We start from the raw sequence: 19,274 nt of genomic DNA on the forward strand, positions 1-19,274 counted from the left end.
ATTTAACTAATGCCTGATGATCTGAGGTAGAACAGTTTCATCCTGAAACTAACCCCGCCCGACCCAGGTCCATAAAAAAATTGACTTCCATGAAACCTGTCCCTGGTGCTAAAAAGATCTGGGACTACGGCTGTAAAACATAATTTTGTTGATGTAATAATTTCAAATATTCATTAATTCAGCCAGAGATAAGGTTAAAGATGTTATTTTAAAATATACTTTCAAGAAAAATTATCTTTACAGTAAAGAAAAAAGCTTCTTTGAGGAAAAGTTAGCTGTAAAAATATAAAATACAATCATCTGAAAAACAAAATGAACTTAAAAAAAGATGTTGTTACTCTTTTGCTGATGGAATAGTGTGCTTCTTTGTTGATGGTTTTAGAATAGTTATAGAAGGCAGGGACAGCAAGGACATAGGGAACAGGTCCTGAACTGATTTTCTGTTCATTCAAACCTCTGCTCCTTTCCTTCCTTTGCAAACTCTTTACAAATGGAAAAGAGAGAGGAAAGAGGAGAAGTTAGGATAATCATTAGAAAGCATTATCAAATGCTTTAGAGGAATTCAAATCCAAAACAACCAACTGAAGATAAACAAAACTAAATGGTAACTGAGAAGTTCATCAAAACTCAGCTACCAGAGAGGCATCAGAATGTGACACTGGTTCTTTAACACACTCTGTCAACATTGGACGGATCAAAAGTAAATGAGAATATAACTTTAAAATGAAGCAATATCAAATAACACTAATTACCTGTTCATAGTAGTGGATATTCTCCTCAGCCATATCTGTAAATGCTAACTTGATATCATTTTGCATATTTTGTTTCCATCTTTCCCAATCTGCTTTCAGGGCATTATTAGCGCATTCCACTTTATCTTCGAGTTTTCCAATCTCCTCTGGAAGCTGAATTAAGTCACAAAGAGAGATAAATTGATCTATACATTCTTTCCATTACGTGAATTCATCAAATTTAAGTTGAACAAAATACCAAAACAGCGTAAGGATAACTCTTTTTTGTTTTTAATCACCAGTATTTACCATGCGTACTAATTAAAGTAAAAAGAACGTTAGGTTCAATCAGGGTTGTTGAGTACAGTTCTATGGTTGGCCACCAATTAGCACTCGACCTTGGCTAAGTCTCTCAAATCCTGGGCTTCAGTTTCACTATTTATAAAACGAACACAACTGAACAAAAAATTAACTCGAAAGTCTTTTGTATTAAGACTCTCGTTACAACCACCACTTCTGGTGATATTTATGTTAAAAGATAGGGCTTCATTCACTTCAGCTTTCCAGTTCTGGTCCTCATTTTTCAACTGTTTTTACCAGAAGGCTCAATTAACTGAGAGGCTGGTTATAATATCCACACTCTGTGGTCCCAGCTGGAGGCCCAGGAGATTAACTTGCAAACTTCACCCAGATAGCTAGTAACAGAGGTAAGTTTATAGCTCAAGATGCCCAAATCCTAGATCATGAACCACTAGACAGACTTAGTGTAATATTTACTTTCTTTCCTACCTTGTCAGCCTTTGAGCATGTATTCCATTGATTTATTCTTTTATATTTGGCATATTCCCATATAAGTATTTATATATTTATATTATAGCTATTCATATATTCAGCATATATTTATTAAGTGTCTTGTATATAGCAGGCATTCGTCTAAGACCTAGAGATTCAGTAGTGAAGAAAATACACAAAAATTCCTATTTTTACCACAGCTTATACTCTACTGGGGAGAGATAAACTACAAGCAAGATAAATAAAATATGGACTGTCAGCTGGTAATAAATGCTAAAGAGAAAAATGAAGCAGAAACATAGACAGGGAATGTTAGGATGTTGCAATTTTAGAGAAGGTGGCTAGGCAAAGCCTAAATAAGTGTGACTTGAATAAATATGTGAAGTAGATGTGGGAGTGAACCATGGATTCTCAGGGGAAACACATTCCCAGCAGAGGACACACCGAAGGCAATGACCTGGAGGCGGAAGTATGCCTAGGTGATTTAAGAACAGAAAGACCAGCATGGTTGCAACAAAGAGAGAAAAAAAAGAGGAGGAGAAAGTCCTGAGAAATGAGGTTAGAGAAGCAGTGAGTGGCCAGAGCATACTGAGCCATGTAGTCCATGGTAAAGCTCTTGGATTTTATGGAGATCCAAAGCCAGGGAGATCTGAACAAAAATGACAATTTTTAAAAGGAGTTTTATATGTTACCATCATTTCATGACGAAGTATTTGTAAGAGGCCATCTTTTAAAAGAATTCCTATTTCAAGATGCTAAAATGTCAAAACGTACGTCTTAGAACCAATAAAATGTGTTACTTCCGATGCTTGTTTGAAAGAGCTCCTTTTTTGATATGAAATTTCACTTCTGTTCTTATTTTACAGCAGCCATGTGTGCTTTCATTTCTCAAATAATAGATATTTGGTATTATATAAATCTTGCATGACCAATGTGAGATCTACTTCAGTAGAAAGGCTGACTTTCATGTTTGTGTCTGTGTTTTTTTCAATCTCTTGTTTTGTTTGTAGGGTCAAACTATCTCAGTGAGAATACTTTATGGGAATTTATAATCTTCTCGGTAATTATTTTGCTGAATCTTAAAGAACATGTCTAATGGAATGCTACTGAATAACTAATAATGATAGGCTGTGGGTGCCTATCGTACACACAGTCATTAATGCTAAAAGCTCAAACAAAATAGTATGTTTCTACAATAGTAACTACATAGCTATAGTAACAGTAACAGCAATAATCACAACTATTTTTTGCATTCTGGAAATAGGCACCCACAGGCATAATAAAATTGTTGAAAGGCCAAATTCAAACAGCATCTGAGTAGGCTAGGAGACTTCAGGGACGTTAGAGAGCCTCACACCTCTGAGTTGCTGGATGGAGTCTCACCATTTGCACAGCCAGCGGGGGATTTATTAACAGAATGTCTCCATCTAGGATCAAGGGGTACACACACCAATTGTAACCATACCATTACTCTCCTCTGCTTAGGCTTTGCAGTTTAAGCTGCTATGGCATGGCCTGGAATACTGACAGAGTGGTTTTACTGAAATTGGCTTTCAGGAAACATAGTATCTAAATCACATGGTCTATCTTCCTCTTCTTCCTAAAGATTTACTACAAAGAGTTTTTCCATGTCAATCTGTAAATCCCCCTCATTAAAGCCTTTGAAGTGGTCGTCTGCTTAGCTGGTGGCTCTGCTCTGACCAACAGGTACTGTGTTCCTAGAGAAGAACTTAGGAACTCATTCTCAGAACTTTGACCTCACTGTCACCTACAGAAAAAAGGGAGGATTGCAGCCTTATCCGTACAGTATTGGGATTAAGAGTACTGTAAATCTCACTTCTGTCTTTTACAACTTATGTGGCATTGGGTAAGATTATCTGCTGAAGTCCTAGTTTCTTTATCTGTAAAATAAAGGTAAAAGTAATAACATGCATTTCATAGGGATTCTTATAAAACTTGCATGAAATAATGACCATTAATTGACTTACACGGGGCCTGAAAATTTGCCTACTAAATGTTCTCACCACCACCATCACCAACATCCCCAGTTGGTGAAACTGACATTAATTCCCTTTCTGCTTTTGGTATTTTAGTCTCTGGCAATATGTCATTCTTCCACCAGTGTCTAGATCTTAAGTCAATTTCTAGTGCTATTTCCTCAATCTATTTTCACCAATGTAGAAAATGATACATAGGCTTTAAATATGTAAGATCAATTCTTAGCTTTTTTGGTGATCATATCAGAGTTTTTTTTCTTTCTGAGTTCTTCATAATCTTAGAAAAAAGGAAGGTAAAAAAATTAGGTATTTCCTCATAGTGAATTATCTTCCATAATTTCAATTCTAAGAAACACTAACATAATAAGCACAAAACACCTAATTCAAATTAAGAATGATCTGCACTATATCTTTTCTAACAATTTACAAAAGCATAATTAGATGTCCTTCTCCTTAATTGACTTCAATTTTAGCAAGTTCTTTGGTACAAAGACTATGCATTCTGACTGTGCCATCCATCCAGGTTCTAATAGAACATATTACTCAACAAAAGTTAACCTGAGGGCAAGAACAGCCCACTGTCAGGCTAAAGAAGTCCTTCTGGTGTTTTACTGTTCCCTCCAACACCACATGGCAGGTTTCAGTAACTCTAACCATAGGAAATTCAACTCATATCTTGCAAAATATCATGGAAAAGACTGGGCTAGATAGGATTTAAGGCTTCCAATAATTCTTCTTTTCACAAATACTGACAGCAGTTCAGTCCTCTGCTATTGGAAAAATTGAAGAAGCAAGCAACCCTTGCTGCCAGAAAAATGTTGTAATGCCAAAATAAGTAATGATAAAAGACTGTAAGAGAGTGAAAAAATGCTTTATATTTAATAATCAGGCTAATGAGTAATTTCTAGCTTCAGTTATATTCAACTAGAAATTGGCCACACAAAGTCATTAATGCTAAAAGCTCAAACAAAACAGTATGTTTCTACAATAGTAACTACATAGCTATAGTAACAGTAACAGCGATAATCACAACTATTTTTGGCATTGTCATGGGCCACTGTTTTAAGCTATTTGCTTTCCATACATTATTTCACTTAATCTGCATAAGCATGTTAGAAATTTGGTATTATCTTCCTATTAAAAGCTGGGAAACTAGAAGAAAGAAAAGGCAGAGATTATATAGCATTTGTGGCATATTAGGGATTCAAACCAATGTGTGTCAGTCAAGGCAAATGCTCTAGTCATACTGATTGAATAGCATCAACCATTGATTGGACTAGTTTGCCTGTGGCTTTCAAGGCTAAACTGATAGAGCTGTTACCTCCAGGCATTTGTAATCTATTAGGTACAGATACACAAAAGTAAAGCAAAAACCAAAGGGTATAATAAAAAGTGGAGTGTGATAGATACCATAATGGAAGGAAAAACTTACAGTGGTATTTACAGATGCAAAATGGAGGATTAATTCTGATTGTGGGGTAGAGGAAACTTGACTTTTAATTCACTAGGCAGTGACCAGGACAAGGAAACACCTGTCTGATGGTATGATATGAACACAACTACAGAAACAGTACGCTACAGTGTGACAAAAGAATGGACAAGAGGCTGGTCTGGAGTTGGCAAGAAGCAGCATGGGAAATGCAGCTGCAAATGCAGATTAGAGACTGACCTCTAAAGGCTGGAAATTATACTGAGCATGAAAAGGATTTTGCAAGACAAAATAATCCACTGAAGGTTTTGATCAAGGGAGAGCTGTACTACAGAAGACTGAGTTAGAGGTATGAAGAAATCATTAAGAGAGAAACAAAAGAAGAGGAGAATAAAGGAAACCAGCTCATCTGAAATGGGACTAAGGAAACAACCACGAAAGGCAATAGGGAGGATTTGGTTGGTTCTCACTCGTTCACCCAGCAGCTTCCACTCAGCATCCATCTAGTCTCTGTTAGGAATGAAAAAGGAGGGGGAAGAAATGGACCTTGCCCTCACAGACTCATACCAATGGGGAGAAAGAAGGAAGTAATCAGGAAAAGCAAACGTGAAAGGCATTCATGCAAAGCGAACTGCAGAGTTAGTTCACAAAAGCATGTTTGCCTTGGAGTTTCTCAAAACTACAGATGGTTCTTTAAGGTTGATACCTAGAGAACAAGTAGATGAAGAGCTAAAGAAAAGGACAGAGAGGCAGGCAGTGCCAAGTCCTAAAGGGATTTCTCCTGCAGGTTGTTCGGATTTTCACAGAAGACAAGCGGAGGCACTGAAGGAGTTTAAGAAAGAGGACTAAAGAACAGTGGTAAAGATCTGATTCCTGAAGCCACAGAAACTGAAAAGAAGCAACTGAAAAGCTGGGAGACAGAATCAGGCAGGTCTAGCCCTGACTAGATGGTGGGCACTTGGAGAAAAATCTGCATTGCTGATAAGGTTAATGGGAAGGACAGGTAGAGTGTGATAGGAGACAAGGGCCTGAGGGCTAACGGTGGTAATACACTTCACAACGTATTACCAAACAGTGTTGCAAGGTGAGGGACAGTTATATAAACATTCAAAACCATTCAGTTGCATACAGAGCGAATAATTTTTGGAGGCTAGAAGGAATTAAGATTAAAGTTAAGCCCTGAAGCTTCCAAAAAGACTTTGCTACACTAATTTGGGTGGTTTGGGCAGGCTGGGAGATGATATGAATATACCGATGACATACCGATTGCACCAAAGCAGAGCTGATATTTTTAATAAAAAATTACAGATACAAGTCTAAGGAAAGAAGTAAAACTGTAAGAAACAACCTGGAGAAGTACTGTGCATCTCACAGCAACTGATGTGCAGCTCTGCTCTTTTGGGAGAGATCTCTCTCCATTATCAAGGTGGTTTATATTGATGTTTTAATGATGCTTAAACTGCTTTAGAATTCTTGTTTGAACTAAAAACAATAATGTGGCTCCTTTGGAAACTGTTCAAACATTTGGTTCTAAAAAATGAATGACTAATCCTCCTCATTCAAACACATAAATATATAAATCTTTTTATTTGTTGACCCTGACCTCTTTGATTCCTCTTTGGATACAATCAATTATGGATGTTCCTGACTTAACCTATGTGAAAGAAAACAAAAACTCCAATCTGGACCCCAATTCACTATGCCAAAAGAAAAAAAATAAGCTGAAAGCTGAGTCATGCAAGAGGCTGCCTTTCCTTTTGTTCCTAAGCAGATACCTACAGATAAAAAGATTAAACATTGCCATGGGTAGCTACTCCAGGTTCACCTTAAGTAAAGTGCCCATTCACTGAGGTTGAGAGGAATGTGCCTTTTCTCTTTCAACATGTGGATAACAGTACCCTGCCTCTTTCCCCTCCAGCCCACTTTTCCCCTTTAAATATTGAAGCCCTCGAAATCATCTTTGGAGAAACTTACAGACCATAGACTGTTTCTGTGGTTACATGCTTATTTCCTCCACGCATGTCCCTAACCTTGGCAAAATAAACTAAACTGATTAAGACCTGTCTCAGATACTTTTTTGGGCTATTCTTACATCCCAATAAACCCACTGTTAGTTGTAAATATTGTAAGTCAAAAATGTATTTAATGCTGGCAACACAGCAGATGGTCTCCAAATTACAATCATTCAACTTAGGATTTTTCAACTTTAGGATAGCGAGAAAGCCAAACACATTCAATAGAAACTGTAACCCCATCTTAAAGTTGAGTAATCCTAAATCGAACCATCAGAATTCAGGGACCATCTGCATTTTGCAGTGCTAAGCTTTCGGGGTTATCTGAAAACTGTAAATCATTTTACTGGTTATAAGTAATTCAAATGTCATTCACATTTAATTAAACAAAAGCTTTAAGTTTGGTGTACCTATAGCAGAATCAAGTTAGTTAGAAATGCAAACAAATTCAGAAGACTTTGTAGAGTCATGTGCCACATAACAACCTTTCAGTCAATGACAATCTGCATATATGATAGTGATTCCATAAGATGACCATATGGTAGTTTTACTGTACTTTTTCTATGTCTAGATACACAAATATTTACCTTTGTTGTCTAAAGACACAAATACTGTCTTTCAATTGACCAAAATAACATGCTGTATAGGTTTGTAGCCCAGGAACAACAGGCTATACCACAGAGCCTGGGTGTGTAGTAGAATATGACATCAGAAGGTAATGTTAAGTATACTCCGCAATATTCGCACAATGATGAAAATGCCTAAAAACATGTTTTTCAGAACATATCCCTATCATTTAGTAAGACATGACTGTATCGTAATTGAGTTATGGAAAATTAGATGTGAAAAATAACTGAAAATTTTTCTACTGAAGTCCAAAGACAAAGAGGGCAGCATTAGGGAATTCTGAAGTAGTTCATGCTCACTGAGATAACTACTTTGTGGGAATTATGAACTAAAAAGATGAGGTTTATTCATTTAGTTAATAAATATTCTTGGTCTACCATGGGCCAGGTACATTGTAGCTATTATGAGAGATACAATCTAGTGAGTGTCAGGGAACTCCATATGCAAGCCTGGAACCTGAAAGTCTAAAGTCCTGCCTGCCTCAGGTGACTGTCTCCCACCCCCACCTGCATTTGCCATTGTCCCCGATTGCCCAGTGGAGCTTCCCTGGACAAGCCCCTCACCCAACCCTGCCATCTTAACTGTTCCTATGATCATGTGAATACCTCTCACCCAACCTGCCATCGTAACTGTTCTTATGATCATGTGAATATCTCTCACCCAACCTGCCATCGTAACTGCTCTTCTGCCTCACCCCCACCAGCCACTGTAACTGAACTTGTGGTCATGTATACTCCTTGCCCCTACCCCCCACCATTGTAACTAATCTTACTCTGCAACACCCCCATCCCTCCAAAAAACTACCCCAACCTATAAAGCCAATTCCCACCTTACCCCCTTTGCCCGTCCTTTCTCAAACTTGGCCCGCTTGCACCCAAGCAAGAAATAAAACGGCCTTGTTGCCCACACAAGACCTGTCTGGAAAATCTCTTTATTAAATACATTTAATATACAAATAACAATGAGCACATAGTTCCTTGAGGCACTTGAGGCTAAATAAAACAGTTTTCTTGTACCTTTTTAAAAATTTTTATTCTTATAAAAAACAGTATTCCTATACTTCGGAGTTGTTTTTTTTTTTTTTTTTTAAAAAAGGAATAAACTCTAAATTGTTTTTTGGTTAAAACTATTCTTCCTGAGAGGGGAATATGACCAAACTTTGTTAAGGCTGATATAGTTCTCTAAAATTATTATTAGTCTTAAAAAGTGAAAACAGAATTTGCTGATCCCTGAGAAGAAACAAAGGAGGAAAAAAAGAAAATAATGAAAAAAAAAAAAAACCCACATACTAAAAATAAGTCCACCATAAACAAACGTTATTTTGTTATTTCTCATCCATGGGAAGTACAGTATAGGAGGCAGCATGGAGTGGATGAATAAAAGATGCACGAGATTCATGTCATACTTCATCTATTGGAGGTATCCCAATCCAGCTGAAGGGCATTTCCTCCCTTTCTTGTTAGATCCGGCTTGCTTTTTCTGATTCAGTTCCAAGTTATCTAGAGAATGGTCTGATGATTAAAAGGGCCAAAACAGACGCACTGGGTTCCATAAGCACTGGCTGCATTGTGAACCCTGGTCATCACGTTGTGAATGTTTGTAGGTCACATAGGCAGGTGAGAAACATTATTGCTAGAAAATAAACCTAGAGTCTGTTGTCATGGACTCATGGGACCATTTCTAGAACTGCATACTGTGCACTGTTTTTAATATTATTTCATTTTTAAAGAACATATGACTGCTAACATCACCACTGGGGCACTAATTTCACAAGCCCATTTAATCATGCTGGAAGTTTTTCTCCTTATACACTCAATACTGACTTTTGGTAAAACGAATCCAGAAACATAGTAGTCTAATAATTTTCATTAGAAAGTGACTTTATAAATTTTACTTTTATATTACTTTTATAAATTTAAACTTTCAAGAACATATCTTTACATAAGCATAACCATCGGGAACAGACCTAATATTAAAGTATAAATCTTTGAAAATATGGGTTATTAGGTTTTTCAACCAAATGATTAACTGAAATGTGAAAAGTAAAAAATTCACAAAAAATACCTTAAAATAATTTTATTAACTTTATGAAAAAGATTAAAGTGATGAACATTTCGGAATCTTGTTAAGAGAATAAAGATAGTATTTTCTTTCTGATAAAATATGTTATTGGGAATTATACCACAAATATCTATATATAACCATTACAGATGAGAACTGTATTCTCATAAGGTTAGAGTAGCAAATAAAATGTAGAAATTGTTTTAATTGTTAAAAAGAACATACCCCACAAATTTAAGCTTCTAAAAATACTTTGTAACAAATTAAATTTGGAGAAAAAATTTATAAAATGAGATTACTTATAAACTAAACAAGATAAAAAAAATGTATCCAAAGTGCATACATTTGATTTAACACTAAACATTTAAAAAATTGACTGGGCTTTTCTTTTTAGAGATTAAAGTGTGTTTAAAGATGACTGGGTAGATCTTTTAAGATTTAAGTTTGATCCTCTGATGCTGTTTCTCTCAATATATGTCCATTACAGAGGCAAGAACTTTACTTCCAAATTTACTAATAGAAAAGACAATGAAGTCACTGAATTCACTTGGCTATCCTAGGACATCTTACAAATGGCCTTTGAGAGTTTATTTGGACTTTTGAGCCGGAGAGTGCAGCTAAATACTTAGTAATTGCTTTAAAATAGTTCTGGACTTGGCAAGAACTACAAAAGAGAACAATTACCTTTTGGAGGGATGGACACAAAAAAATGGGGAACTATTTACTCAGTCTGGTGCAACCACCTTTGTTATTAAGAAGACAACAAACAGCCCTGATCTTTACATTCTTGCTTGAAGGCCTTTTGATCATCTTAATTTATGTTTTCTTTTTCTCTAATATATCAAGGATAACTTGATAGTAAGAAAGGGTAGGGACTTCACGAGAGTCATAAGAGTAGGGTTAGTAAGGGGAGCTATGTTTCAGCAAATCTGTTGCATATTGCAGATTCTTAATATGTGCCTGCTAGATTAACTTTTCCTTGCTCTCTGTGGGTCACGCCAACTGCCTAGTCAGTTGGGAGATCCTGGATACCTTAGTTGCTGGTGCAGGAATCACTTGGCATTTTCCTTCCTCCCAGTGGGAGCCTCTGACTGTAGCTGTTTCTAGTAGGCCATCTTGGCCTCTCTAAGTTGGTTTTTTTTTTTTTAAATAATAATAATAATAAGACATTTAATTTTATTTATGTGTGCTCTTTCACACCCAATTCTCCACTAAAACACAATTTCTTATTACCTTCCATAAGAAGGAAGAAAAACAAATTGGGTAGAAAATTAAACAATCATTTAACAAATCTTTATTTTTAAGTGCCTATTATGTGCCAGGCATTGGCCTAGACACATGACCAAGAACACAGGATGAATATGAGAGGGAAGGTCCCTGACTCTGGAAGCTTACAGTGTAGCAGGGACTTAAGATTCACATCACATTGGGCATTCCCTAGCATTCTACCTTAATAGTTAACTATCAGTTTCTCAATGAGTTTTCTTGTTTAAGTAAATTAAATAAGTACCCTCTCCAAACTAAATCTTAAGAAATCCAGAAGATCCAGATCCAAAGACTCCACGTAAAAAGGAAATATATCTTTATAATCAATAGATATTCCTTATTGGACTAAATAGTCACTTGATGAAATTAAGGTACATACTAATATAGATAAGTAAACAACCAGACATAATCAAGCTCAGTTGGCTGACATCTTTATTTCTAGGACATTTTTACATGTCCAGTGCTCTGCTGCATGTGGGGAGAAAGATACGTATGTTACGAGGAGGATGCAACACCTGCCTCAACGCTAAGTTCCCTGTCTCCTAATAACACGTGCTGCTGGCTCTAGGTCAAGACTCAGATTATACTGGCCACTCAGGTAGCTCCACTTTGAAGAAATAACATTTCATCTTTCTCAGTTGCCTTAGGATATTAACAATTTGTTGGTACCTGCTCCTCTTGCTCCTTTCTTACTGAACTTTAAAAGTTTACAATCACACACATTTATCAGTCAGTGATCTAAAGCCTGGGCTCTGAAGTCTTGTGGGTTCAAATCCTAACTGTGTGAATGCAGACAAGGTCATTTCCTTAGAAGTGTGCAGTTTCCTCCTCTGTAAAATGCGGCACCCTGGTGTGAGTATGAGAAGATTTTTATTAAGGCACCAGAACTGTCCTAAATGAATCTGCTCTCTCACTTATCCTGTGTTAAGGAATCCCAATTGAGGACCTGGAAGAAAAGAAAACCACCAGAGAAACAGAGTGCTCTGTTATTAATAGCTCCGTAAGCTCCTCAATAGCTCTGACAAAGCCTGAGAGTGTTAGTGGGTGAACTGAACAATGAAATGCTTCAGGTCAAAAAGTCTTCTATTACTGTAAGACCCTTCTCCCAATCAGGTGAAGCCAAAAAGCCCAGAAATTACCTCTATTTTAGAAAATTAGGTTGCCACACCATCACACTAAGTTATTCCTCTCCAATCCAAGAAATTTCTGTGTCTTGCAAATTATGGAATGTAAATACCCTAACACAAAATATGCAAATGGATATTTTCCCCCCGACTCTGAAAGCATTTTAGAATATACTTCCTGGTAACTAAAAAAAGCTGTCTAGCAATCTAAGAAGAATAAAAGCCAAAACCATTCCTTTCGACTTCCAAACATCTTTTTAGGCCTTTAGATTTTATCAGAGATCAGCATTTTAATAGTATATTAACTCAGCCAACAACTATTTATTGAGCACTTACTTCATGCCAAGTACCATATAAGGCACAGTGCCCCTATGTGAAATGTTTTCTTCCCTTCTCATTCATTTTTGGATCACTTCTTTCATAGAGGCACATCCTTGCCTAGTATCACAAAGTCCTTCCAATTCAGATATAGCCTCACGATGAGGCCACTAAGGAATGCTTTAATATGTTTTTCTAAAATTGGGATTCCTATAACTATATCAACACTCAGTGATGGTCTAAGGATCGCCAAAGTCATGAATAAACATAATTTTCATAGATATTTTATAGAGATTAAACTATTTTTATTAACAAATATAAATATATTATGGAGTAGGGATAGTCACATGAGACTTTAAAACAGGAGATTTTAAAGAAAATGAAAAGAGTTCATTTCTTCATTAACAAATAATAGCATTCTCATACAAACTAGTATGTAAAAATTTATGAGGCTACCGTAACCTTGATACAAACAGTGACATTTCTGGCAGAAGCAACTGTAATGATAAATTATTCTTATTCAGAAATGTGGATACAAAAGTCCTAAAAAAGAAAGTGAGCAAGCCAAACCCAGCAATGACCAGAGTAGCTTTACCCCAAGGACCCAAGCATGGTTAACATGAGAAAATCTTTTAGTGTAAGTCGCTGCAAGAAAATTATAAAAAGTGTACAATTATCTGAAAAGACGCAGAAAATCATTCTGAAAGTTCGATACTAACTTTTGAATCAACCTCTCATCAAATAGGAGTAGACAAGAACTGCCCCAGCCTGATTAAAAATATTTAGGATGCAAAACTATAGCAAACATTATTACTTATGATAAAAATCTTGGAAACATTTGCTTTAGAATCAGGAAAAATACAAGAATGTTCTATCACTAAAAATAGTATAATATTATTATTTTGCCAACTTACAATAAAATAGACATATGAAGTATAATTATTGAAAAATATGGCAAAATTGCCAATATTCACTTGTGATAGAATTTCCTTTTTTTTTTTTTAATCAAAGTCTCACTCTGTCGTCCAGGCTGGAGTACAGTGGCATGATGTCAGCTCACTGCAACCTCCACCTCCTGGGTTCAAGTGATTCTCCTGCCCCAGGCTCCCGAGTAGCTGGGACTACAGGCATGTACCACTGTGTCTGGCTAATTTTTTGGATATTTAATAGAGACAGGGTTTTGTTGGCCAGGCTGGTCTTGAATTCCTGACCTCAGGTGATCTGCTCACCCCAGCTTCCCAAAGTGCTGGGCTTATAGGCATAAGTCACGGCACCCAGCCTAGAATTTTCTACACAGAAAACCAGTCTATAAATTGTTAAAATTAAAAATAACTTAAATCATTAAATATAGAATAGATATGCAAAAGTGAATTACTTTTCTATAATTCTGGCTTAATAAAAGGCCATAAAATGTTTTAAAATACAAAATTTATCATAAATACAAGCCAACAAAATAAGGTACTTAGTAATAAATTTAACAAAAAGTATACATGGCCTTTTTTGGGGAAAAAAAAGTTTAAAACTTTATTGAGAGATATTGAAGGAGCTTCAAATAGTGAAGTATCTAAAAAAATCATCTATTTTAAATGTTTTGCTAATTTTCTTTCCTTTCATCTCAGCTTAAATAATAGCTCCCAAATAATGCTTCCCAGAACATTTACATACAAAGTAGGGTTGTTGTTCTTTGTTTCTTTTTTTTTTTTTTTTTTTTTTGCCATTTCCTACCTCAGTCCATTCTTCATTTCCTTAACATTCTTTAGATCTAGCAATTATTTTATTTGTCTCGTACTTTTCTGTTGGGATATAAGGACTATCATAAGGGTCTATCTTTTCATTGTTATGCTCAGTGTTTACACTGGGTGGGAATTTAGTAAACATCTGTAGATTGAATGAATGATTTCAGGAAAGTGCAAGGTTAGTAATTAATCTAGACTTATTTCTCTACTGGCTTTATGAGGATTATTTCTTTCCACTTTTAAATACCACAGATGTGCCTAAAGCCAACATTTTTGAGCAAAATAATAAAATTTTGGAAGCATTTACTTTAGAATCAGGAAAAATACAAGAATGTTCTATCATTAAGAACATTATAATGTGTTTTATTTTGCCGGCTTACTAACAATAAAAAAGAAATATGAAGTATAAGTATTGAATAAATGTGACAAAATTGCCAATATTCACCATGATAAAATTTCCTTTTTTTTTGCATCAAAGTCTTGCTCTGTTGTCCAGGCTGGAGTGCAGTGGCATGATGTCAGCTCACTGCAACCTCTGCCTCCTGGGTTAAGCAATTCTTCTGCCCCAGCAAAATAATAAAATTTTGCTCAAAATTTTATTATTTGAGAGTTATTCTTAAAAATATCATCGTTTTCCTTTTTTAATGGCTTATCTATTTTTCCTTTTATGGGGAAAAAAATCAACCATTCAATCTATTTATTCAAATGCTAAAAATTTCTCTTCATAATCAGAAAAGCTGGGAAATTATCATTTTGAAAAGTTCTTGAAAATAATATATCTAAATAAAAGGATTTAGATTGCCACTCCATCAGAAGACAATAGAAAATTCTGAAATTCATTTCTAATCTGACAGCTACCTCTTCTTAACAAGTATTAATTAAATTGCAGGGGAAAGATAAGAGGGTTCTTAACAATAAAATTGTATTATTTTCTGATTTGTGAGAGAGGTGAGATGTGTCTGAAGAAATTAGATGCTTGATTATACAATGCTGCTTAAGCATACATGTGATTACTAAGTAGTACCTTTTTTACATACTTTACAATACACACTTTTCTTAAAAAGTGGAAGCCTCTCTCCCTGAAACCCACTGCAGATTGTGTTATCCAAATGTAACTTGTTCAGTAAAATACAATGCATTTTCTAAAAATGACAAATGGAGTCATAAAACACCCACAAAAGTAGTTAACACATCACCTTTCAAGCCAGCACCTTCAACACCATTAACATCCCTCAAATAATGATTATAATTTCTTGTGACATTGCAGGAAACAGAAAGCCCATTATTTAAAGGGCCACATTTTAGGAAAGGTAGAGCTCTCCTCTGAATCGTCTATACAACAAAAGCCACTAAATATACATTAGAATACAAAGGATTCATTTCTTTCTAGGAGCTTCTATCAGTCATTAATATATTCCTATCTTAAAAAAATGATGTGGCTCCTTAAAAATAAAACAAAATTCACAGTCTTTTAACTCTTTAGATATAATTTCCTGTACTTTTCGGCAAAATATAACCTAAGCCTAGAAAAGCAATATGTTCTATTGCCATTAGGTTTTCCAAAGTTAAAAATTATTTCAAAGCCGAAAATAAACATTTATTGATTTCACAGAACTTCGCAGGCCAATTTTCTGTTATTAAATATTTGTATTTCACTCACTACTTAACTAAACAATGTCTCATATATTATCTCATTTAGTTCTCAATGTACCCTGTAAGGTAAATATTATTTTTCCCAGTTTATTTACAAGAAAAAATAAGGCTTACTGAAATTTAGGAGTGGCTTATTTTGAAACTTCGACCTAGAACCTAGGTTCTCTAAAGCTTGTGATATGAACCCCAACAAACTCCAAAACTCCAAAATTGGATAGATGAGGTTCAAGGCATATACAAGACAGCTCACAGTACTACATAAAGGAACTTCTATTTATATTTAACCGTTATTGTTTTTAATGTCTAGTTACATGCACAGTTCATAACACAAGTAAAATGTGAGTATAGTACAGGTTAAGCATCCCTTATCCAAAATGCTTAGGACCAAAAGTGTTTCATATTTTGGAATATCTGCACTATACCTACCTGTTCAGCATTCCTAATCTGAAAATCTAAAATCCAAAATGCTCCAAAGAGCATTTTCTGTGGGCATCACGTCAGTACTCAAAAAGTATCGGATTTTGGAGCATTTTGGGTTTCGGACAAATGTGTTGAAAATATTCAACCTGAGGTGCAAGTAAATAATCTGTAAAGAAAAAATGAACATCTATTGGGAGGTGTGCTTAAAAAATATTTATCTGATGGAGTATGTGATCAAAAGAGTTTGGTGACTACCATATTATTTTCGCTATAGTACTGTGTACATTATAGTTTCAATCAGGTGAATGCCCCTGAAGTTTCTTTCAGACATTCATCTCTTCTCTATCTGAATCCCTACCAAAGCTAAAACTTCCATGAGAAATGCCTTCCCTTCTTTGATTCAATCAACCAAACTACCATATATAAAAAGCAGCACCTAAAGCTGCAACATGCTGTAAAACAAATCCAGCCAAATATAACATTCTGTGATGACAGTAATACTCTATTCTGGACCATCAAACATGGTATCAAAAGCCACATGTGACTACTGAAATTCAGCTAGCATGACTGAGGAACTGAATTTTTAATTATATTTAATTTTAATTCAAATGTAAGAGTAAATAGCACATGTGGCTAGTGGGTACCATAATGTACAGCATGGCTTTAGAAATTTGTGATCATGTAAACATCACATGTATAGCTCAAGCATAAAAATTAGGGGTTCACTCAAAAAAACTGTCCTTTAATAGGGATAAAATTGCTTTCATGTGTTTTCCTAGAAATGCTCTAATATTACTGAGTATTTTCTCAATCATTTCATTTTGAAAAAATGAGATAATATTTTGTAAGATATATTAGCCTGAGGCAAACTCAATTAATGGTACTTTTGAATATACACAGTAGTCTGCTAATGGAGTTAGTTTTTAAAGGGAGGAGACAAAGATTAACAACAGAGTTATTTCTAGGAAATCTCTCATGATTCAGGTATTTGGTTATCATTATAAATACTTTACTCTTAAAAGTTCTGTAAATAGACAAATAAGAGGACCATAGAGTGGGGGTAGACAAGTCCTGCCATTTATCAAACATATTACAAAACCTCCATTATTGACACAGTATGGTCTTCGAGCATTAACAGACCAACGGACACACAGAAAGTCTTGCATATGAAAACAAATTAAGCATATTTCAAAGGTAGCATCAAATCACTAGGGAAAACATGATTATTCAATAGACAACTTGGGCACAACTGGGACAGTTATTAATATATAGTTGAGTATATAATATATATAGTTGAAACATATATAATATATATACTTGATAGAGATCATTTATTTATTTATTTATATATATATATATACACATATATATATATATAATATAGTTTACTCAAAAACCTCACATTTATAACCAATTTCAAATGGCTCAGAGATTCTAATGTAAAAAAGGAAGCTCAAAGATGAATGGAAGAAACCATGAGACATTTTTTCTGTCACCTAAAGTAGCACACTTTCTAACTTGTCCTTAAAGGTGAAATTCTTGAGAAAAAAATAGATAAATCTGACTTTATAAAAATTAGAAATTTCTGCTAGTAAAAATCAGTACAAAAAATTACAATATAAATGGAAAATAAAGACTAATTTCCCAAATAGTTCCTATAAATCAGAGAGACAGAGATTAAGAATAGAGAAAAATATAACAAAAACCAGACACAGAAAAAAAAATTTACTTAAATATATAAAGCAATGCTTAGCCCCACTCATCAGAAGAGAAATGCAAAATTAAACCTACAAGGAGATACTATTTTTCACTTTTTTTTTTTTTTTTTTTGAGATGGAGTTTTCGCTCTTGTTACCCAGGCTGGAGTGCAATGGTGCGATCTCGGCTCACCGCAACCTCCACCTCCTGGGTTCAGGCAATTCTCCTGCCTCAGCCTCCTGAGTAGCTGGGTTACAGGCACGTGCCACCATGCCCAGCTAATTTTTTGCATTTTAGTAGAGACGGGGTTTCACCATGTTGACCAGGATGGTCTCGATCTCTCGACCTCAAGATCCACCCGCCTCAGCCTCCCAAAGTGCTGGGATTACAGGCGTGAGCCACCGCGCCCGTCTTATTTTTCACTTTTGAGATGGAGTTTGATATCTCCCCTTAGCAAGACTGGGGGTGGAGGGTACAGGGGTAAGCCAGCCGGTGAGAATGTAAATAGCTCTCCTGTGGACAGCAACTGGGTAGTAACAAGAACAGCAGCAGCAGAAGAGGTAATTCTTTTATCCCTTCCTATGGGCCAGGCAATATTCTAAGCACCCTACATGGTTAACACATTTAGCATTATGAGCTAGGTACTATTATTATCTCTAATCCACAAAATAAGAAACTAAGGCACAGAGAAGTTACCTAATTTGCTCAAGATCACTCATTTAGTAAAGAGCTATCAAAATTACCCTTCGATTTAGCAGTTTCACTTCTAAGTATTTATTCTAAGGATCTACTGGTATACTTATAAATAACAGTACAAAATTCTTCAGCAAAGTACTGTTTATAGTCACAAAATATTAGAAATAAATATCTACCATCAGGGGTCAGGTTAAATAAATTGTGTACAGCTATACAACAGAATATCATGTAGCTGTAAAACACCAAAAAGTGGAATGATCTCCAAGATATCTTATTACATTAAAAAAGCGAAGTACAGAAATCTTCAGAGCATATTACCATTGCATTAAAAAGTCAGAATGTATATTGGTATCTATTGTATATCCATAAAGAAACTGGAAGGCTGCAGAAGTAACTAACAATAGGATGTACTTATATTAATAACATGGGTAGTGGGACTTGGAAGAATAGGATATTGGAACGGGCACACTTTTAACTGTGTGTCTTTTTCTAAATTTACAAATTTTGAGCAATGTGAATATATTGTCTATTCAAATAAATCATAATTTGGGGTTATTTGTAAAAGCAATGTGCTAATTAGTTATGAGATCAAGACTATATATCTTATGGGACGAATGACATGTTGAAGTACCTAATGTTATATAAATGAGTAGTGGTGGTTGGGAAGTAATATTTGTAGGGACACATTACACCTGGATTCAGAAAATAAGGCAT

At 35.3% G+C, this 19,274-nt stretch overlaps 1 protein-coding gene across 3 annotated transcripts in view; it reads right to left on the minus strand.

The window, feature by feature from the left end:
• The window catches only part of SNX7 (sorting nexin 7), a 120,431-nt gene that overhangs the window by 41,570 nt on the left and 59,587 nt on the right, over positions 1–19,274 (minus strand). For all 3 annotated transcript variants that reach the window (XM_012458468.3, XM_012458469.2, XM_064370228.1), the window contains exon 8: positions 753–905. In XM_012458468.3, coding sequence (XP_012313891.2) covers positions 753–905 — 153 coding nt within the window. The remainder of the gene's footprint in view (positions 1–752; positions 906–19,274) is intronic.

The sequence above is a fragment of the Aotus nancymaae genome, unplaced genomic scaffold (assembly GCF_030222135.1).
Source record: "Aotus nancymaae isolate 86718 unplaced genomic scaffold, 86718_ANA_hifiasm-v0.15.2.pri h1tg000103l, whole genome shotgun sequence".
NCBI lineage: Eukaryota > Metazoa > Chordata > Mammalia > Primates > Aotidae > Aotus > Aotus nancymaae.